This window comes from Poromitra crassiceps, assembly GCF_964638095.1.
Source record: "Poromitra crassiceps genome assembly, chromosome: 6".
Lineage (NCBI taxonomy): Eukaryota > Metazoa > Chordata > Actinopteri > Beryciformes > Melamphaidae > Poromitra > Poromitra crassiceps.
The window spans coordinates 14,994,078-15,017,638 of record NC_139627.1 but is presented as its reverse complement, the minus strand read 5'-3'; the positions used below and the strand labels follow the sequence as shown (position 1 = coordinate 15,017,638).

The 23,561-nt window shown below is 42.3% G+C and overlaps 1 protein-coding gene across 1 annotated transcript in view; it reads right to left on the bottom strand.

Moving 5' to 3' along the window:
• tln1 (talin 1) overlaps positions 1-23,561 on the bottom strand; it is a 98,415-nt gene that overhangs the window by 34,499 nt on the left and 40,355 nt on the right. Inside the window, exons 22-36 of the mRNA XM_083639421.1 lie at positions 22,260-22,373; positions 18,465-18,599; positions 17,498-17,626; positions 15,414-15,516; positions 11,437-11,645; positions 10,309-10,428; positions 9,691-9,888; positions 8,859-8,998; positions 8,265-8,358; positions 7,334-7,423; positions 6,206-6,328; positions 2,336-2,479; positions 2,076-2,237; positions 979-1,119; positions 146-327 (exon numbers count right to left, since the gene is read on the bottom strand). Coding sequence (XP_083495547.1) covers positions 146-327; positions 979-1,119; positions 2,076-2,237; positions 2,336-2,479; positions 6,206-6,328; positions 7,334-7,423; positions 8,265-8,358; positions 8,859-8,998; positions 9,691-9,888; positions 10,309-10,428; positions 11,437-11,645; positions 15,414-15,516; positions 17,498-17,626; positions 18,465-18,599; positions 22,260-22,373 — 2,084 coding nt within the window. The remainder of the gene's footprint in view (positions 1-145; positions 328-978; positions 1,120-2,075; positions 2,238-2,335; positions 2,480-6,205; positions 6,329-7,333; positions 7,424-8,264; positions 8,359-8,858; positions 8,999-9,690; positions 9,889-10,308; positions 10,429-11,436; positions 11,646-15,413; positions 15,517-17,497; positions 17,627-18,464; positions 18,600-22,259; positions 22,374-23,561) is intronic.

Here is a 23,561-nt window from a genome sequence, read left to right as displayed (position 1 = left end):
GTCGATCGGACAAACGGTGCTCGAGATATGCTCATAAACACACACACACGCGCGCGCGCACACACACGCGCGCGCACACACACACACACACACATGCACGCACACACACGCACGCACGCCTTGCTTTATAGTATGATGATTCTACCTCATGTTGGTGATGAGTTTCTTGATGGAGTCAGATACGGTCCTGGAGTGTCCGGCCAGCACCGACCACTTGGGCGGGTCTTTGGGGTTGACAGCCAGGGAGCGGGCGGTCTGGATCAGGCCCGTCGAACTCTCTAGCATGGTCCTCGCTGCTGCCACGATGGGCTCCATGGCTGCATGACCCTGTGGGGGAGAGGTGTGTGTGGGGGTGGGTGGGATGGGGAAGGTGGGGTGTCAACGGATATCATGGTGAAAATGATTAACTGTAGCAAGAAATATGGAATTTCTTAATATTCAGTTCTCACAGTCCTTTCTGGTTGCAACAGTTTAATTTCTGTGGTCTCTTGTGGGTTTACTCGGGGTGTTTTTGGGACATGGTCATGTTTGAGAAGAAATGTGCCACTGTATTACAGAAGTCATATTATTGCAGTTCTGCTAAGTGCTAACATTATCAGCCAATAGCCATATATAAAAAATAAATAAAACATTCATGTTGTCTATCATGTTGAATATCGGCCCAAGCCTAATAAGCTTCAAAGAAATGTGAATGATAATTGAATGATGAGTATTTTGGAACCACAGAATACAGCCAATAACTGCAAAATGTGAGAATGCAGTTATGAATTGATTTGTGGCTATGATCTGCAGATGAGTGTTTGGACAGGAGGGGGTGCTGCAGGGGTGTACCTCAGGGCTGATTTGTGTTTGGACAGGAGGGGGTGCTGCAGGGGTGTACCTCAGGGCTGATTTGTGTTTGGACAGGAGGGGGTGCTGCAGGGGTGTACCTCAGGGCTGATTTGTGTTTGGACAGGAGGGGGTGCTGCAGGGGTGTACCTCAGGGCTGATTTGGGCAGGAACGCTGGCGAACTCGGGGTTGGAGGCGAAGGCCGTCAGGTTGTCCACAGCCTCTATCAGAGGGCCGGTGGCCGCCTTACACTTCTCTCTGTTCTCCTGGTTAAACGCTCCGTCCAAAGCCTGCACAAGAGGGAGGCCATTTAAATCCACTAGTCCACTATCAATTTAATATCTTAAAGAAAGCTAAATATATGGTTTTAATAGGACAAAAACTCGGTAAGAGCATCACCAGTTCGATTTCTAGAATGAGTTTGAACTTCAAAAATGATTCAATTCAATCATTCCATACAAATTCCGAAAGGAGAATTTAAATTCAGTTGTCTGCTGGAACAAATCTCACCACTTCCAATCTGTCATTTACACAAACACAAAATCTCAAGTCAAGACTTTAAACATTTTTAAGTCATCAAAAGTACAAGTCAGAGTCAAGTTAGTCTCAACGCCAGACTCATGAGAGTTCTTATGCTGATACACTACGTTACTGCATGCTGCAGATCTCTCTCTGGGTCTGATACACTACGTTACTGCATGCTGCAGATCTCTCTCTGGGTCTGATACACTATGTTACTGCATGCTGCAGATCTCTCTCTGGGTCTGATACACTACGTTACTGCATGCTGCAGATCTCTCTCTGGGTCTGATACACTACGTTACTGCATGCTGCAGATCTCTCTCTGGGTCTGATACACTACGTTACTGCATGCTGCAGATCTCTCTCTGGGTCTGGGACACTTTCCCTCAGAGGGCTGGTTATGGGAGGGAACCGTTCACTTGGCCAGTCATATGCCAGTGATAGCTTCAGTCCTCTCCAATCAGTAACGACTTTGCCATCAGACAACACGGGAGGCGCAGCCCATTTTTCGAACCACTCTCTCATCGGTGCTACGACCTGTCACTCATTCAATTTCAACCCGCCTTCAAAACCAGCAGTGGCTGTGAAGTGGCACAGACTCACTAATGTAGTATGCGGAGTGCAGTGATTCAACATAATATTTGAGTCTGGGGGGAGAGACTAGCGTCAAGTCCCAAGTCACCAGAACTCAAGTCAAGTGTCTGAGGATTTGAGGCGGACTCACCTTGATGGATTTCACCAGGTTGGCCGTGCTGTTGGCCACCTCTTTGGCCGACTGGACAAACTGCCTTTTGGCGACGGGGTTGGGCGTTTTGGAGGAGGCCAAGCGGCAGGCGTTACACAGCGCAGACGTGTGTTTGGCAACAATGGTAGCTGCAGAGAGCACCTGGGGGGGGGGAGACATGAGCAGAGTGCAGTCAGGGAAGTGGATAGGAAATGATAGGAAATGACGTTTACTTGCGGCGGTGTGGAGCTGATGGCTACCTGGGACTGGGTGCAAGCTGGGTCCACCAGGTTCTGGCAGGCCATCTGAATGGACTGGTTGGCCCTGGCAAACTGGGCGGGGTCCACTAGGCCTTTCTGACCTGCTCTGCTGTTGGGGTCTGATACTGCCACCAAGTAGGCAGCCTGCCAACATGGACAGATCAATGATCAGTTTACAACAACAATCACCACAGGATATTTTGTGAATAATAATGGGAATCTTTTGATCCCCAAAAATCTGGAAAAAAAACATTTTTTTGTTACATTATTTTGTGCTCAACACGCTTCATATCCAGGTCAATTCACACACCTGTGCACATTGTATGATTGTACATTTTATGTACGACCTTTATATGCAGTATAGCAATGATGGGTGCTGAAATAAAACTCAGAAAGACTGACTGACGTGATGTGCACTGTTTTTGGAAATATGGTGCATCTCTAGAAGTGTATGATTCAACTTTTTCCCTTGGTCTAGTGTTAAAAAAGAAAAAGAAAAACACACACACACACACACACGCAAATCTTAATATCAAATTGCAATAGTTGTAGGATCACAATACTTAAAGATTCACAATACATATCGAATCGGCACCTAAGTATCGTGATAGTATTGAATCGGGAGATAAGCGTATTGTCCCAGCCCTAAAATTACCCCACCAAAGAGAAACAGAACCCCCCCCCCCCCCAATATTGTATATCACGGGACCAGTGTTTATCATATAGTTATCTGGTAATTGCCAGACTTTTACTATTAGAATTAATCAAAGTCCGACAAATTTAAATCTCCCGGACACCAAGTCCGGTGAAATTATCTCCCTCTAATCACAATTTGAATTGTAATAGGTTAAAATTAAATGTCCACACATCTCCTTTTAAATAGCCAGCCTAGGTGAATATCGTTATGTGTTTAGCCTATATAGCCTGCCTACCTTATGCGATGAACAAACAATGTTACATTTACAATTAGGATGCATGAGCTGGAAACATTGGCTTAACTTTAAAGGTAAGAATAGGCTATTATTGTTAGTTAGCTGTAGCCTTCATCTGAGAACTGAAAGCAAGTGTTGAGCACTACAGTATATCCACAACCACTGTTCGGTTGATTTTTTTAGGCGACTCCTTTTTCGTTTTTCTCACTTGGCATCTCAAGACAATCCCCCTGCTAATTCCACTGCGGGCTCCAAATTCTGTGGAATTTGCGGCCGTTGTCTGAGACTCGACACGCAAGGCAGCGTGTATCAGTATCAATGCTGGGTAGCACGGAGAAATTTCTCAACCCCAAAGCTTGCATTTGGGGTCGTTCCGTTCAAGCATGGTTGGTGCAGGGAATTTACAGCAATATGGAGATTATAGGCTACGGCCTACTATCAATTGTTTTTAAGATCAATAAACAGCGATCTAATATTTAACCGGAATTTATTCCATTTGTCCGGGTGACAAAATCTGCCGGACACGTTGACCAGCACCGTTTTTATTGTTTTTTTCAACGGAAACGCTGCACGGGACAGTAGTGAGATATCAAATTTGAGATATCGCACAAGCGTACCCCAGACAGAAATGTATAAATGTATGGTATAATTTGAGGCATATAGACAGTAACTGTATACGTCATAGTATATTCATTTTTTTTTTTCAATAAAAATGTGTCTGAAGGGATATAAGACTAGTGTGGTAACTGTGGAGCAGCCAGGTGGAAATGTTATTTATTAGCTGTGACCAGCAGCTCTATAAGTCACTGGGCCACAAAAAGTTCACCACCCTTTAGCGGCCACAGATCCTGCCCTAGGAGGCTGACATTTGGCATGGAGGTCAAGTGTGTGTGTGTGTGTGTGTGTGTGTGTGTGTGTGTGTGTGTGTGTGTGTGTGTGTGTGTGTGTGTGTGTGTGTGAAGATGTGTGTTTGTGTTCATGGCTATTGGCTGGGACAGAGAGCTGAAATTTGGCATGGAGCTTAAGTGTGCGTATTTTCAGGCCAATTGGCTAAAAGGGGGCGGTGGGCGGGTGGGGATTTAAAAATGCAGGGTGGCAGAGGCAGAGTAGGGTGGGCTGCCCCTGCATACGGTCGTAGCTATAGCGAATTCGCACTTGTTTATTTATTTATTGCTATGTTATCCGATGATGAAACGGTGTTTCTGTATACAACAAGCTGCTCATAACTAATTGCCCCCTCGTGGGATTAATAAAGTGGTGGCAACTTGAACTAGCTCGTGTGGCTCTCGGGTTTCTGCAGTGGCCTTCAAAATGGTGGATGTGTGAATGACAGGATATGCGTGTAAAGCATTTCCTCATCCACATGATATCCAGTGTGTCAGTGTGGCTTCATCCCAACTCAAACCGCTCCCTCTGCGTATGGGAAGCTCATTGGTAGCTCAAGAGATTCATCATCAGCGTTGGAAGCCTGGCACTGACTGGATTACACCAGCATGTTCAAGCGTCAATCTTGCTACCATGCTATGTGTGTGTATGTGTTGGTTTCTCTTTCAGACTAGAGAGTCTGACATTATTATTATGATGTTTTCTTTTTACCTTTTTTTAACCAGGAAGTCCCATTATAATACTGATAGTCTAGTAATACCTCCATGCTATGTGTGTATGCGTTGGTTTCTCTTTCAGACTAGAGAGTCTGACATAACACTGATAGTCTAGTAATACCTCCATGCTATGTGTGTAGTGTTTGTTTCTCTTTCAGACCTTCAGACTGATAGTGTAGTAATACCTGTGCAGCTGCTTCAGTGATATTATAATAGTGATAATGTAGTAAAACCTGTGCAGCTGCTTCAGTGATATTATAATAGTGATAATGTAGTAAAACCTGTGCAGCTGCTTCAGTGATATTATAATAGTGATAATGTAGTAATACCTGTGCAGCTGCTTCAGTGATATCATAATAGTGATAGTGTAGTAATACCGGTCCAGCTGCTTCAGTGATATTATAATAGTGATAATGTAGTAAAACCTGTGCAGCTGCTTCAGTGATATTATAATAGTGATAATGTAGTAATACCTGTGCAGCTGCTTCAGTGATATTATAATAGTGATAATGTAGTAATACCTGTGCAGCTGCTTCAGTGATATCATACTAGTGATAGTGTAGTAATACCTGTGCAGCTGCTTCAGTGATATTATAATAGTGATAATGTAGTAATACCTGTGCAGCTGCTTCAGTGATATTACAATAGTGATAATGTAGTAATACCTGTGCAGCTGCTTCAGTGATATTACAATAGTGATAATGTAGTAATACCTGTGCAGCTGCTTCAGTGATATTATAATAGTGATAATGTAGTAATGTCTGTGCAGCTGCTTCAGTGATATTACAATAGTGATAATGTAGTAATACCTGTGCAGCTGCTTCAGTGATATTATAATAGTGATAATGTAGTAATGCCTGTGCAGCTGCTTCAGTGATATTATAATAGTGATAATGTAGTAATACCCGTGCAGCTGCTTCAGTGATATTATAATAGTGATAATGTAGTAATGCCTGTGCAGCTGCTTCAGTGATATTATAATAGTGATAATGTAGTAAAACCTGTGCAGCTGCTTCAGTGATATTATAATAGTGATAGTGTAGTAATACCTGTGCAGCTGCTTCAGTGATATTATAATAGTGATAGTGTAGTAATACCTGTACAGCTGCTTCAGTGATATTATAATAGTGATAATGTAGTAATACCTGTGCAGCTGCTTCAGTGATATTATAATAGTGATAATGTAGTAATACCTGTGCAGCTGCTTCAGTGATATTATAATAGTGATAATGTAGTAATACCTGTGCAGCTGCTTCAGTGATATTATAATAGTGATAGTGTAGTAATACCTGTACAGCTGCTTCAGTGATATTATAATAGTGATAATGTAGTAATACCTGTGCAGCTGCTTCAGTGAGGCCGCACAAAGCTTTGGAGCCGCCGCTGACAGAATCGCCAAACTCTGGCAGGTTGGAGTTCTTGGCATTGTGGGAAATGCCGGCCATGGACTCACCAAGGACCTGTCAACAGGAACAGGATGGATTTGGGGAGAAGATGTGATTTAAATGCCCAGTGATTGATTAGGTTTATTTATCATGTTTTTAGTCAAATTATCCCACTGCACTGGCTGCTGGTTTCATTACACTTAACTTGACACATGCCAAAATGGCTTCCATAATCATAACTCAATTATGAAAATATTGAACTTTCTCCAAGACAATTTCATTTTCACCAAGTAAATGCCCTGAAACAAGTTTCATTTATTGAAAACAGTAAAATTGTGTGCTGATTATTTCACAAAAAAATTAACAAAATAAAATAAAGAAACCTAAATATATTTTCAGTGTACAGTAAAAAACAACAACTATTCATCGCATTTGCAAAGACAATAACCCAACACAGGAATGGGTATAAAGCATGACCATAAAAGACAAAACAAAAATGAATAGAGAGTCAAAGTTCACGTCACTTCCTCCTTTAGCATGCGTACCAAGGGATTTCATCCGCCATTTTATTTTCCATCAACATTTCGTAAAATGCTTATAAAAACAGCTTTACTTGGTCTATGGGTCAAACCAAGCAAATAAGCTATATTTAGAATCAGGAGAGACCATAGAGCATTTCACACACACAAAAAACATTTTTTTTTTTTTTCTTTAAATCTGCAAAAAACAACAACACAACAACAACATTTTGGTCCAAGTGAAGTGTTCTGTGGTCTCTCCTGTTTCTAAATATAGCTTGAACCGTTTGGTTTGAACAAGTAAAACTATTTTTATAAGCCTTACGAAATGTCTATGGGAAAATAAATGGCAGGTGAAAATCTCTGGTACGCATGCTGAAGCCGGGAGTGACGTTCACTTTGGCTCTCTATAAACAGATCAAATCAGGTAGCCGTGTCATCTGTCTGTATATAGTCATTTTTGTAGTTTTGATGGTCTTCCACTACACTAAAGATGACTAAAAATGAATATAGACACAGTAAAGAAACGGGAGGAGGGAGAGAGAAAAATGTTTCGTCCCACCTTGGAGTTCTCCATGACGCTGTCGATGCAGTCGAAGTAAGAGAGGTCGTTGACGGCTTCAGTCGGGTTCTCCAACATCCCCCTCACCGACTGCACAGAGACAGAGACACACGCCACAACACATGAGCTGCAGCTAAAACACTTAGCACATTAGCATCATCTGTTACGTCAGACTACGGTATAAGAATAGATGAGACAACAATTTTTCAACGTGAATGTTTTTCTCTCCGTAAGAATTTTTTTCTCTTTTTTTATTTCTGTGTAGGGAGTTCTTTTCAATGTAAAATTTCAATGTGAAAATTCATTTCTTCACAGAAGAATTACATTTCTTAATGAGAGAATGGATTTTCGCCACATAAGAATGACGCCCCCCCCAATGTGACAATTCACATTTCGGTGTAAGAACTATATTTTTCAGGCTGAGACAGGTTGAGAGAATTTTGGAATAGGAAACACAAGCCTGTGTTTGGGAAAGTCGCACATGCCTGTTTTGAGAGTGGGGATCCAGTCAGGACAAATACTATTATTGGCCAGCCTCGCTTGGCAGACCGGCAAAAAGTTTAGCAGGAAAATATTGTTCAGAACCACTAAGTTCAATGTAAACATGACATCTGAGTCACAGATGATAAGAAATGTTGGAGGATATTTTTGCTGATCTGGCAATTTATCCCAAATGAAGCAAGCAATGTGGTTGAATACTTACACAAAACAGATTTCTCTGTCATCTTAATTTCACAACCTATGATAAATTAGAAGAACCACTTTAATAATGACTACCGGTATGTTTCGATATAACCTGGGCAATCTCGCTTTGTGGAACGGCTCTCTGGGCGAGAGAGTTACCCACTACAAAAACAGACTAGACGGGCAAGGAGAAGAGAAAGAAAGGTAGAGGAGAGGACTGATGGACAGGCGGGTGGGTGGAGGCTACCTCCAGCTCTCTGAGAGCGTTGTCACACTCCTTCTGCCCAGGAGCCTGCTGGGTGCACATGGTGATGAGCTGGTTGATACTGTCTGTAACTGCCCTGTGGGGGGAAGAGCGAGAGAGAGAAAACAATTAAAGCTTTGTGATAACTTGGCATGTCAGCGGCTACCTCTGTTCTGAATTCACAGCTGCACTCGATAATCCTGTCACACTTTTAACAATGCCAAACAACACTGTACGGTGCTTTGGATGAAACTATTTGTACACAAACACTCTGTAAACACTACTGTAAAATGCTCGGGATGAAATGCTGTGTCTGCGGCTGTAGAATACCACTCACAAAAGCTAACGGGCTAATAGCTACGATGCTAACGCGGCAGTTATCATTAGCGTTAGCGTCTGCTAACATAGTACCCGAGTGTTATGGAAAACGCGCCAGCAGGAAGACAGCAGTACTGTATCTAATTTCTAGATTGAGAAGAGGGGTCAGATTGTGCTGCAGATGAATCCTCCCAGGTAAATGAACCATACACCATGCTGAGCCCTGCAAACAGCTGGAGGACTTCCATATGTTCAGTGAAGGCTGGAGGTGTGTGTTACCGCGCAGCAGCTGCCAGCTGGTTCTTCAGGTTGGGAGAGTTGGGGTCAGTGGAGAGGGCTTTGGCGGCCAGCAGCAGCTTGCTAGAAGACATGGAGATGGTCTTCAGGTTGGACACAACCTGGGTCTGGTCATCTTTAGTCTGAAGGCCAGAAGGAAGAAGGAGTCAGCCCATTCAGAATTCGGAATTTAATTTGTCCACCGGCTGCGGTATGGCTCCGCGCTGCTGCCGGAACAGACCCACACCAATGTAATCTGTCAGACGCATGCAGGATCCAACAAAAATAGAACAGGTGCGTATTTTTTCCGTCCCGCATGTATATTGCCCATCTATCAACTTGGGCGAGAGTCTGTTCCGGTAGTTTTACCGGGTCCGCACCGCACCGAGCCGTACCGCATCGGTGTACATTGGGTTTTAATATCTCCGTCGTACAACAACCATTTTGTTCCCTGAAAACATCCAATGAAAGCTGACAAAATAACTTAGACGGATATATAATTTATGTATGATGTTTGAGGCGGGACTTCCTGTACTATAAAAGACAGGGAACGCAAGCCTCATTTGCCATGGTAACCTCATTCTCCTCTTTAACGATATATAAACTTTTACTGTATGATACTGTCTGAGCACACAAAGCAATTATGCACACCAATGCCTCCTAATGGTAGAAATTGGGATTTGTTTTTAAGAGCATGACTGGAAAGGGTGAATTTAGTTCACCTAATTCAGTATGGGCGTGTGCATCTTACTGTATTGCAACAATTACAATAAAAACTAAAATGATGTAGTTGAAATAAAATAATTTGACAATGAATTGAAATGAGAAGCCTCACCTGGGACGTGCCAGCCATGTCGACACCGGCCTCCAGGAAGCTGGTGAAGTCCTGGCCAAACTTGCTGGTGGCCTTGGCCAGGTCCTGGGTGGTCCCCCTGGATGACTGAACCAGCTCGTTGGCCGACTGGTTCAGCCCGGCTGCCGCCTGATTCAGCTGGGCCTGCACCTCCTGGAAACCCCTTCCGCTGGACGGGAACTGCGGGAGGACCGGGGCAAATGAGACTGCTACCAAAACCAATTAAACCACTTTGAAGTCCAGTTAGGTGTCTTTTGACAGCCTGGTCACCAGAATAAAATGTCTGCATTGTATATTTCTATACTCCTCGGATATGTAGAATATCACGTTTGTGAAATAAAAATACATTGCATATCACGTTCCTAGATAAGTGGATAACGTTATCCACGTATCTAGAAAACTCTATGATGTTTTGTTTCAAATTTACGTTAAGATTGTAAGGTGCCGAAACATAAAATGTCAGGTTTTACATACAGATAAGAAGGCAGACGCTTTGCTTCAAATCTATGTTGAGATTATTCTGCCAATTGGGTTGCTTTTGATCATGCCACTAATCACTTTGTAAGAGCGAGGCTGCACATTAATAAGGAGTACACTAACAGAATCAGCCAGGAGCGTCTTGCTGGCTTCTCCCACGGTGCGGATGGCGTTGTCCACATCCCTCTGCCCTGGAAGGCAGTTCACACACCGGTTCAGGGCCTGAGACACTGCCTTAGCCACCTACACACACACACACACACATACACACACATTACTATACACACAAAGTTTTGCGCCCTTCAACATACCTGCCAATACTCCCAATTTTTAACCCTTTCTCCCACTGTGCTCCTTTTTTTTTATATATATATTTCCCCCCCCCCAATTTGTTATCAAATTTTTATCCTGGTTGCTGCTCCACCCTCTCCTCCGAGACATGCGCAGTAGCCAGCCGCTTCTTTTCACCTGACAGGGGAAGCTTCACCAGTAGGACATAGCACGTGGGAGGATCACGCTATTCCAACGAGTTCCCCTCCCTCCGAACAGGCGCCCCGAACGATCAGAGGAGGCACCACATCAGTGACCAGGATATTGCATGTTTTGGTGTGGGGTTCTATGAAGGAAACCCCCAGGGGGCACGGGGAGAACATGCAAACTCCACACAGAAAGGCCCTTTTGACGACCCCACCCGGGTGGCGGGCACTCGAGGACATGCGGACAGGCACGCACTCCTTCAGCGCTCACAGCGTCCCAGGTGGGAATCGAACCCAGGACCTTCTAGCTGTGAGGCGACAGTGCTCACCACTGCACCACCGTACCCCCCGAACTGTGCTCCTGATTGGTCATTTATCCAGTTAATCTCCTGATTTCATAGTGATAGAAATCAATAGGAGCAGTAGTGCAGCAGTAGATTCTCTGCGTACCAACACGGGGGTTGCAGGTTCAAGTCCCCGTGTTACCTGCAGCTTGGTCGGGCGTCCATAGAGGCACAATTGGCCGTGTCTGCGGGTGGGAAGCCAAATTAAGGGTATGTGTGCTGGTCGCTGCTCTACTAAAGGGCTAAAGGATGTAGAATCTGACCAAACATCTCCAAACAAGGACAGCCATGGCACACCAAACAAACATGTGTGTTTGTTGTACTGTAGAATGTTTGATTGGTGTGCCATGGGCTTTAAATGAGCACTGGTCCGTGAGATGCTATCATTGAACATGCTCTGTGGTAACGAGTCTGTCGTCTCTCTGTCTGACCTGGGCCAGCCTCTGCTGGCTCTCGGGTTCTCCGGGCTTGGAGATGGCCCTCTTGGTCTCCTCGATCAGGTTGGCTGACTTGTCCATGACGTCGGCGGCACAGTCCAGCATGGCATTGCGGGCTTGCGGGTCGGCCGTGGTGGCAGCGACTCCTCGGGCAGACGAGGCCAGGGAGCGCAGCGCCTGGGCAACATCCCTGGCTGCCATGCCTGGGACACAACAGGACCAGCATTAATTTCCTCGATGAAAACTATGGCGAAAAATGTTCGTCGACTACCTATTGTTACTGATGAAAACTAGACATTAACTAACTAAAAACGTTTTTTTGACAAAAACTATGAGGAAATCTAGTGACATTTTCATTAAAAAATAAAATCTAAACTAAAATGTTAGGGAGAGATGAATTGGGAAGCGTTCCAATCAGAAGAGAAGAAGAAGTTAAAGAGTTAAATCTATGTCTGTATTACACGTTCAATCAATACCATTCCATAATAACAAATTAATAGAGCTTTCCAATGAGTTTGGAAATTTTAAAGAAACAATAGTTAACACATTGACTGCCAGACGTTTTTTTCTTGCTGTAGGTAGCTTCTGCCAAGCCGTTTTTTGAGGATTGTGGCTCATTTTACAAGAGCCGAGGATTATTTTCTGCTTGGAGTTTGTGAACATACAATATCTCAAAAGTACTAATAGAATGTGTACTTTCTCTGTCTAAAAGAGTTAGTTTGTAGAGTTAGTAGTTATGTAAGCATTAGCAGTTGAATACAGCATGGTTTTAGCGTCAGAAAAAATATTCAGAGATAAACGGCTTTTTGTGAAATTCGATAGAACTGTCACTTTAACCATTCATTTTTGGCATCAGTAAGACCTAAACAATAGTTTTGAACAGTAATTTCCTCCATAACAGCAGTACACTTCCCTCTGCTCAACTCCTCCCTCCTGTGGGCGTTCTTTTTTGGTGCAGCGCCATGTCACAAGCACTTTCCTACCTTTGCAAATGCACTTTCTCATACTCTCGACCTCTCAAATAAATTTCTGAATAGAAATTAAATTACTCTAAATTATAGCGAAAAAGAAACAAAAAAGAATGGGTTGAAAATCCCATTCTAAAAGCCTTTTAGAATGGGATTTGTTTCCAATTTGGTGTCGGACTAGGGGGCAGTCCCCGCTTGTCACCAGTTTGCTTTGCTGCTGCTGTGCGGGTGTGAGCCTGTCTGTGCGGCCGCTCTTTGAGGAAGCCCGGCTGGACTCGCCCGCCTCCCGGAGCCCTGGCCGAGAGCTCCGATGAAGCCCCTGCGACTCTGGTCATATTTACGCTGCGTGCCTCAAAGTGTGCTCCATCCGCAATCCACGATGCAAGTTTGCAATCCCGCACCGCCAGCAATCAACGCGAAAACGAAAGCGCCTCCGCCAATCCATTTTAATGAGAATGGAAATGGATCACACTGCTTTTTGCTTGCCTTCCTACTTCCTTGTCGCCACTTAGTGGGTCGGTGGAATGGGTTGTACACGTTGTACACGTCCAATACTTATATAAGATATGTAAAAGGGTTAGATGCACAACCCCCCGTTAAAAAAAAAAAATCGATGCCAAAAACGTGTTTACACGTTGTTGGCAGTCAACAGCTGGATTCTGAAAACGTGTTTACACGTTGTTGGCAGTGAATGTGTTAAGATTTTCTTTTACTAAAATGAGACTAAAATACTCAGACTTTTAGTTGACTAAAACTTGACTAAGGACTTTTGACATAGGACTAAGACTAAAAAAAAAAAAAGTAGACAACAAAACACTAAACCGGAGAGACTGGGTGTCAGAGGGAGTAGGTACTAACAAGGACCGAACAAGCTGAAAAGTTCTAAGTCCAAGGTTCTAAGCTGCAACACCTACAATAGGTTGTGTTTGTTAAATCCATTTAGCTTACCCTCCAAATATTTTTTTTATATTTAACTCAAAGTTGAAGTCAAGTCAAGTCAAGTTTATTTGTATAGCACATTTCATACACAGAGGCAATTCAAAGTGCTTCACATAAAATGGTTGACAGGAAAATAAAAGAATAAAAGAAGAGAATAGAGAATAGAGAACTCAAAGTTGAAACTGGCATTTAAATACTTTCTTGATGTTACACGTATTTTTTCCATTGGTATGTTTTCTATTTAATTCCTTCCAACCCATGAGTAAGGCTGGGCAAAATATTGATATTATATCGATATCATGATATGAGACTACGGTAGATATCATCTTAGATTTTGGATATGGTAATATCGTGATAATGGCATAAGTGTCTTTTCCTGGTTTTAAAGGCTGCATTACAGTAAAGTGATGCCATTTTCTGAACTTACCAGACGGTTCTATCTGTTCTATTATTTGCCTTTACCCAATTAGTCATTAGATCCACATCACCGATGAATATTTATAAAAAATCTCATTGTGTAAATAGTTTGTGAAAGCACCAACAGTCATCACTACCAAAACAATATTGAGGTATTTTGTCAGTTGCTATTTTTGTTCAGTTTACATTTGTATTATTTACATACGGTAGCTGTGTATTTTGTTAAGCAGGAGTGGACAACCTGTACCCCTTGTATTTAATAGAGGGCCTATACACTAACACTTACTAAGGCCCTTCGCTGACCACTATGTTTGTATCCAAGCTGCCTGCCACATCTTTGGGTTTGCATGGGCTTCCTGGTTAGATCTGCATGTGAACATTTATTTTCATCGATAGTACAGTAAGTGGTTTATTTTCATCTATAGTACAGTAAGTGGTTTATTTTCATCTATAGTACAGTAAGTGGTTTATTTTCATCTATAGTACAGTAAGTGGTTTATTTTCATCTATGTACAGTAAGTGGTTTATTTTCATCTATAGTACAGTAAGTGGTTTATTTTCATCTATGTACAGTAACTGGTTTATTTTCATCTATGTACAGTAAGTGGTTTATTTTCATCTATAGTACAGTAACTGGTTTATTTTCATCTATGTACAGTAAGTGGTTTATTTTCATCTATGTACAGTAAGTGGTTTATTTTCATCTATGTACAGTAAGTGGTTTATTTTCATCTATAGTACAGTAAGTGGTTTATTTTCATCTATGTACAGTAAGTGGTTTATTTTCATCTATAGTACAGTAAGTGGTTTATTTTCATCTATAGTACAGTAAGTGGTTTATTTTCATCTATGTACAGTAAGTGGTTTATTTTCATCTATAGTACAGTAAGTGGTTTATTTTCATCTATAGTACAGTAAGTGGTTTATTTTCATCTATAGTACAGTAAGTGGTTTATTTTCATCTATAGTACAGTAAGTGGTTTATTTTCATCTATAGTACAGTAAGTGGTTTATTTTCATCTATAGTACAGTAAGTGGTTTATTTTCATCTATAGTACAGTAAGTGGTTTATTTTCATCTATGTACAGTAAGTGGTTTATTTTCATCTATGTACAGTAAGTGGTTTATTTTCATCTATGTACAGTAAGTGGTTTATTTTCATCTATGTACAGTAAGTGGTTTATTTTCATCTATGTACAGTAAGTGGTTTATTTTCATCTATAGTACAGTAACTGGTTTATTTTCATCTATGTACAGTAAGTGGTTTATTTTCATCTATAGTACAGTAACTGGTTTATTTTCATCTATAGTACAGTAACTGGTTTATTTTCATCTATAGTACAGTAACTGGTTTATTTTCATCTATAGTACAGTAACTGGTTTATTTTCATCTATAGTACAGTAAATGGTTTATTTTCATCTATAGTACAGTATGTGGTTGCTGTTGGTTGTCTGGAAGCACAAAGCATTACCACTTTGTTATGGCCAATTGTGTCTCTCTGTGGAAGTGGTTTGGGCGATCAGATCTCTTTAGTGCATTTACACCTGGATTTGATGTGTTTTTGTTTGATCTGGTTACTGACTGGTCCGATCCGCCAGCATGCAGGACCAGTCTGTCATTTGTAAGTGCATCAATGTGAGACGTACCCATGTAGTTTTCGTTGCCCTGGGTGGCCTCACTCAGAAGCTGGGCGATGGCCGAGCTCACGGCCTTGGTGCTGGAACTCAGATCCTGGGAGCACTTGTCCAACTGAACAACACGGAACAGTCAGACTCAACTCAGAAAGCAAGAAAACACGCTTGTAGCTCACTTGCTCTTGTGCTTTTGTGAGTATGGGTCATGCTTTATCATATTCCTGCTAAATCAGATTATAAAACAGCAACACTGGACTCACTTTCAAACACTTGTGAACGAGGGCATCACAAACCCCCCCCCCCCACAGAGCATGATCTCTGCATGTTTTTTTTATATCATTTATATTTTTTCATATATGTTATATATTTATATATATTTTTTTCATTTGTACACACATTTATACACATTTAATTTTGTACACATAGTGCCCTATTGTTGTAAAAGGGGTATGTTTGCGTGTTTAACGTCGAGCACAGCGCAAAATGGGGGCGTTCTTAAGTGCAGTCGTATTCTCCCTGCCGCACTAAATACCTCTAAGCCTGTTATAATTATACTGGGCGTGCAGTAAGGGGGTAGACGTGCCACATGCCAAACCAGGCGTGTCCGCACAAAACGCGGGGACACAGATGGCATTCTGCTATCGTCGGCATGCGTGCAAGTCTTTGGGCAAAGAGCTCTGAAAAGCACCTCTTAGCGTAAAGATACCCCGCTGCGTTTTTAGCGCACCATTATTCTCCGCGCTGCGGAGCGCAGTGCGGAGGGATTCCTTTTGGATAGGTCATTACGAACAGAGGTGCCACGCCAGGACATCCAACTCTGCTGCTAAAATTGGGTAACCAGCAGATTATTCAATCAGGCAATCAACTATAATTCACTGAAAAACTTTTATCACATCGCAAAGAAGGGTTAATGGGAAATTATTTGAGAAAACTTGGACATTACTGTTGTCAATCAAATGTCCCTGTTTCCCCGTTGCAAACACGTTTCTATTTTCCAGTCAACAAAAGAACCAGAACTGCATCAAAGCACAGATGTTTTTAACAGGTATATGATGTGATGGTGTTATTGTGAGATATCCAAATACGCATGGAGAGAATTACAGCATGCATTGCACAAACTGTATTAAAGGGACTGCGAGATGGGAATCTGATAGGTTTGATTGATATAACGCACCGGCATTGCCAGGCCACACCTGTGAATAATTCTGGTGGTTAAGACCGCCCCAATCCTATTTGCGCTGGCATTTTGCAGGGCACAGACAACTTGGCACGCCTCCAATTTGCGCCTGCGCCCGGTACCATGCTGAGTTCCGCACCCCCGCCGAGAATTGCGTCCCCACCATATTTTGGGGCTGTTTTAACTTAAAAACAGGGAGCTCACGTCTACCCAGACAATTATATCATTTTTAAACGGTTACGTTTCTGTATAAATCCTTACAATATGCTCCCGTGACGTGGGGATGCGTTTGGCGGCGGGGGTGCAAAACTCGGCATAACAACTGGAACGCAAATTGGCACTTGCGCGAGGCAGACTGCTATCGTCCCTGCCGAAGAGGCAGGGAAGATAGCATAAGAGGCGCGCACGCGATAGCGCCTGTAGTATGATAGGGCCCTTGCTCTTGTTCTAGTGTTTATTTCTTCTCTTAGCACTTCTCTGTTACCTGATGCTTCTATGGTCACAGAAATACTGTGAGGGCAATAAAGCCCTTGTTGTGAACCAGTCATCTCATTCATGCACGAATTACATCACAGGTCCATAACATAACTCAAATCAACTCTCAATAACTGTCAAACTAAATGAATCCCTGCAAGAGTATCAGAGTATTCCTTTAAACATCAAATTCAAAGACCCAACAAACAAACTTTTAATGCCTTGATTTCCGCCCCTCAAATTCACAAACTTTCAAGGATCTCAAGGACCTGTGGGAACGCTGGTCTCTGTGTGCGTGTGTGTGTGTGTGTGTGTGTGCGTGGGTGTGTGTGTGTGTGTGCGTGTGTGTGTGTGTGTGTGTGCGTGGGTGTGTGTGTGTGTGTGTGTGCGTGTGTGTGTGCGTGGGTGTGTGTGTGTGTGTGTGTGTGTGAAGCCGCTCGCTCACCGTCTCTCCCGGCAGGGGCTTGAGTTTGCCGGCCTCAGCAGAGGCCTTGGCCTCCTGCATGTCCTTCTCCAGACCCCTCACCATCGACAGAGCATTCTCTATCTCCAGAGGACCACACGCCTCCTGAGCCTATACACACACGCATGGACAAACACACACACACACACACACACACAAAAGAGCGTTATCCAAAACAAATTCCATGTTTTACATAACCTAATTTGAAGTAGTAGTATCAGTCGTAGTAGTATTCTGAGTTAATATTATGCAGTCAGGATTGTCCTGAACTTTTTTTCATGCAACCCAAAATCAAAGAATAAAGTAATGTCCCTCACAATTTCGTGAGATGTTTTGATTTATACGAATAAAACCTCTTTTGGGTGGGAATAAAACCTCGTTATCAATATGATGTTCATTATGTATTACTTCCCAACTCAAAATCCTCCCTCAGTCTATGTCATTGTCTATGTGAATCACATTACAAACTCAAAAGGCAACAGGTTAGAAGAAACGCCTTAGTATAGACCGGTGGTTCTCAACATGGGGTCTGGGGACGACCAGGGCTCCTTGAGAGGTTTCCCGAGCAAATTGATGAATCATTAAACTTCAGCATTATTTAATTTACAAGAAGTTAATACAATTACAGAATGTGGAAGAAAGACTGTTTTGTTGATGGTTTCACTGTTATCTCTCTCTCATTTCAGACAAAATGATGATCTAACAAAAACATTCTCAGATTTCTGACAGAATGTACTAAATTAGGGTTTGTTGATATGAGAGGTTGAGAATCACCGGTATAGACCACCTACTACTCAATGCAATGTCAATACCATAGTTATGACTCAGTCATTGTCACAGCACAAATCTGAGTTCAGTAACTAGTATATTTCAGGAAGTAGAAATAAAGATGTAAATTATTAGTAAAAAAAATTCACTGTAGTTTATGATGTGAACAGTCAGGCAGTACCTTCTGTGAGGCGGTGCGCAGCTCGGCCAGGGTGCTGGCCAGGTTCTTGGCACACTGGCTGAGCTGCATGGCCGACGCCTGGTCACCGATGGTGGGCACCGTGGCCTTGGCAGCCGTCACCATCTTGGCACCGGGCTGGAGAAGGAGAAGGAGAGAGCAGATAAGAGTCAAAAATACCTCCGTGCAGGAACACGCACAATCAATCAGATGAGTGCATTTTAAGAAGAGAGATGGTGGGAAATTCTATATCCCTTTATCTCAAAGGGATACACATAGAATCATATACATGTGTTATACCGGTATTTGTTACACTCAGATCCACCATGTTGTTTGCTAACGAGTTGCCATGGTGAATTTGGGTGGAGCTTTTCTGATCAGCTGTGAGATGGACACATAGATTGTGTATTTCCCCCTTTTCCTAACAGAGTTTGTCAAGTGTTGTCTACTGTAAGTGTTGTGCATCCCTAAATGAACTACCGAGTGGACACCGAGTGGAGGACTGCTTAGCCACCCGAGGAACGGCTTGACCAGGAGGAGAAGTTGGACTGGAGCTAGATACTAGCATGGCTACATGAGCAGGTAAGCTCCACTCTACAGTAACTCACTAAGCTGTGGCAAATATATATGTGTGTATGTATGTATGTATGTATGTATATATATATATATATATATATATATATATATACATACATACATACGGTACATACATACATACATATATACATACATATATACATATATATATATATATATATATATGTATATATCAACTTTTATTATCAGACACAAGGTCCATAGAAAAACACATACATGAACAACACTTAAGAAAAATAAAACACACAAGAAAGAATTAAGATCTATAGAATGCACCTATACCAATAGGACCACATTCGTGAGTTGTATCTCACAGCACTAAAAACAGGGTTGGTTAGCAGTACTATGATGGCATTCTGGGACACATTTAGTCTGCCGATAAATTTGTATATTAAGTTTCTAAGGAGGGCCTGAAAAGTGTAGACTCCTGCCTTACAAAAGAGGTCACTTGCACTACTCCACCTAGGTTTTTTCATCAGAATCCGCATACAATCGTTATATGCAACCTGAAGCTTATGTTGGCTCGCTTTTTTAAAGTTCACCCACAGGGGGGCAGTATAAATAGGCTCTGAAAAGGTTCATCTTTAAATCATCTGAACATGAATGGAATTTCCTGACCAGCATGTTAGCGTGCCCATATAGCACACGCCGCTGTTTATACATGTCCTCATCATCAGACATTTGGTCAGTGATGAAGTGACCCAGATATTTTGTTTTATCACAAACAGACAGAACATTATCTGACAAATAAAAGGCAGGAAAAGTGAGATCCCTGTCTCCCTTTGTTCTACAGATCATGACAACACTCTTTTTAGCATTGTATTTAACGTCAAATTTGACACCATAAGCAGAACATATATTTAATAACTGTTGGAACCCAGCACACACACATATTATATATATATATATATATATATATATATATATATATATATATATATATATATATAGTATATACTGTATATATATATGTGAGGTTTCATACCAAATTTCAATCAGAAGGCTGCCATATTTGCATAACCTGATCAGCCCGTGACATCAGTCAAGTTTAAGTATGACATCAGTTATGACGTCAGTTCATCCTAGTACATATAGCGAGGGTTCTACGTCACCTCCCTCTCTGGTGGATCATAGCAGCAGCTGGCATCACGGCTGTTCATCATCTCCTCTGAAGCTGTCGTTTCGCCCCACCCACCTCCCCAGTCCACCACCAACGAGTCTTGACTCCCAAAGAATCCCCCACGGGGGGAGTCTCTATCCTAGCCTATTCAGTTGCCCTCCTCTCACCTCAAGAGGAGCGCCACCTGACAAGGGAGTCATACGCCAAAGTAGTTGCCATGCTTGCCATTTGCTAAATAAAGCCTTTCATATACTCTACTATGTCATACAGATGTTACCTGTTTCCAAGGGCACTACAGCTGCAAAAGTACTGCCACAGTGGCCACAGTAATGGTTGGTTTTTTTTCTGTTTGTACCAGTAAGAGTCCAACACAAATCCACAGATTCCACTGGTGTTAGTCTGATCACTCGACGCCCAAAACTCTCTGAATTAGTCTGATCACTCTACGACCAAAACTCAATAAACTAGTCTGATCACTCCATGTCCAAAACTCACTGAACTAGTCTGATCACTCTACGTCCAAAACTCACTGAACTAGTCTGATCACTCTACGTCCAAAACTCACTGAACTAGTCTGATCACTCGACGCCCAAAACTCACTGAACTAGTCTGATCACTCTACGTCCAAAACTCACTGAACTAGTCTGATCACTCTACGTCCAAAACTCACTGAACTAGTCTGATCACTCTACGTCCAAAACTCACTGAACTAGTCTGATCACTCGACGCCCAAAACTCTCTGAACTAGTCTGATCACTCTACGTCCAAAACTCACTGAACTAGTCTGATCACTCGACGCCCCAAACTCTCTGAACTAGTCTGATCACTCTACGTCCAAAACTCACTGAACTAGTCTGATCACTCGACGCCCAAAACTCTCTGAATTAGTCTGATCACTCTACGACCAAAACTCAATAAACTAGTCTGATCACTCTATGACCAAAACTCACTGAACTAGTCTGATCACTCTACGACCAAAACTCACTGAACTAGTCTGATCACTCTACGACCAAAACTCAATAAACTAGTCTGATCACTCTATGACCAAAACTCACTGAACTAGTCTGATCACTCTACGACCAAAACTCTCTGAACTAGTCTGATCACTCTACGACCAAAACTCTCTGAACTAGTCTGATCACTCTACGTCCAAAACTCACTGAACTAGTCTGATCACTCTACGACCAAAACTCGATAAACTAGTCTGATCACTCTACGACCAAAACTCGATAAACTAGTCTGATCACTCGACGCCCAAAACTCTCTGAATTAGTCTGATCACTCTACGACCAAAACTCAATAAACTAGTCTGATCACTCCACGTCCCAAACTCTGAACTAGTCTGATCACTCTACATCAAAAAACTCTCTGAATTAGTCTGATCACTCTACGTCAAAAACTCTCGGAATTAGTCTGATCACTCTACGACCAAAACTCACTGAACTAGTCTGATCACTCTACGACCAAAACTCACTGAACTAGTCTGATCACTCTACGACCAAAACTCACTGAACTAGTCTGATCACTCTACGACCAAAACTCACTGAACTAGTCTGATCACTACGATCAAAACTCACTGAACTAGTCTGATCACTACGATCAAAACTCACTGAACTAGTCTGATCACTCTATGATCAAAACTCACTGAACTAGTCTGATCACTCTATGATCAAAACTCACTGAACTAGTCTGATCACTCTACGACCAAAACTCACTGAATTACTGTAGCAGCTGAAGAAAAACAAAAAACAAACATTTAGTGCCCCTGGAAACAGGCAACCAACATCTGTATACATACCGTACATCATATACCATACACACCATCCTAAGAGTTGCATTGAGTTCCTATCATCTTTGAAATGATTATTATTATTGAATGTTGAATGTTGTACTGGATAGCTCCCAGTATGAATGTGTGTAAGTCTGTGAGCATTGAGCAGGGTGGGACTGGGAAAAAACACACACTCAGTTGAGATCTCCTGCATAAATAAAGGCTCAAATAAAAAAATAAAAAAGATTGAAGTGTATGTCTTTAGTGGATGAACTTCAGTGATGGTGCCCTGGTGATTTTCCTGTCTGACCTGGAGGAAGTTGTGGCTGGCACCGATGAGGGCAAGCTGGGCACTGGGGCTGTCGGGCTGGGACTGGCTGCCTCTCACACCCTGGACCAGCCGGGGGATCTGCTCAGCTACCACCTGACACACACACACACACAGGCGCACACACACACACACACACACACACACACAGGCGCACACACACACACACACAGGCGCACACGCAATTAACATTATCAACTGTATAGCATACATTTACTTTAATAACTTCATTGTATTGTACTGTTTATTTTGTGGTTGATATCTTTGTGAATTTTCCATGACTTCATGACTTTTCCTGACTTCTAGCCTAGTGACTACCGGTAATTGTCAAAAAGTGCTTTAGTTTTTGAGATACCCCTACCGGAGGTAGAACAAAACACAACAATGTTTTTCCTCATCTCTAAGGTCTCCCATATATGAAATGGATTCTTGTGTAAAAATATTGTACTGCAAAAATGGTTAAATTGATAGATATTGTTGTTATTCCTTATGACCTACTAGCTAGCTGCTAGCCGCTAACTATTTTTTTTCGACCAAACTCACCCGCTAGCAGCTAGCGGGTGAGTTTGGTCGAAAAAAAATAGTTCCTACATGAAACTGCAGTAAAATACAAATATTTTCTTTCGACAAAAACTACACACACACTACAGTAGCTTCTAGCTAGCTGCTGGCGGCTGTAAAGAGACATTAGTGTTGTATGTATTTGTTTGGTGCTTTGAGCACGACAGGCCAAGTGCTACCCAGTTCCATTGTATTGGAGAGAAGGAAAAGAGGTCGGCGGGCATGTTTGGAAAGTAGTGCCGGCTACCTCTCTTCCTTCCAAAAAGGCAGATTATGAGCATTTTGGATTAATATTTCATCGTGTGGTGAGTACCCAAAGCACAACATGTATTTTGTCAACATGAGATGTGTGTTTTGGCAGATTTTTAACAGCTGTACCATTACCCTCCATTCTATGGCGATAATTACTAACTTCACGACTGTAGCTCACTGTGAACTGAGTGGACAGTGCCGGTAAGGCATGGTGTATCTTGGTTATGTGGGGGGATGTGGCAAATGAGCTAAACTTCCAAAAAAGTGGTGTATCCCTTTAAGTATTTTGGAGTGAACTGCTCCTTTAAGGTCAATGATTGCAGATAGAATACAACCTAACAGGATGCTTGTAGCGCACGCTAGACTGTAAACCAGAGAAGAAGAAAGACAGGCAAAGGCAAAGGGAGAAATGGACATGATAGTTGAAAAAGCAACTCAACCATGTGAAACATCCCAAAAGCAGGAAGTGAG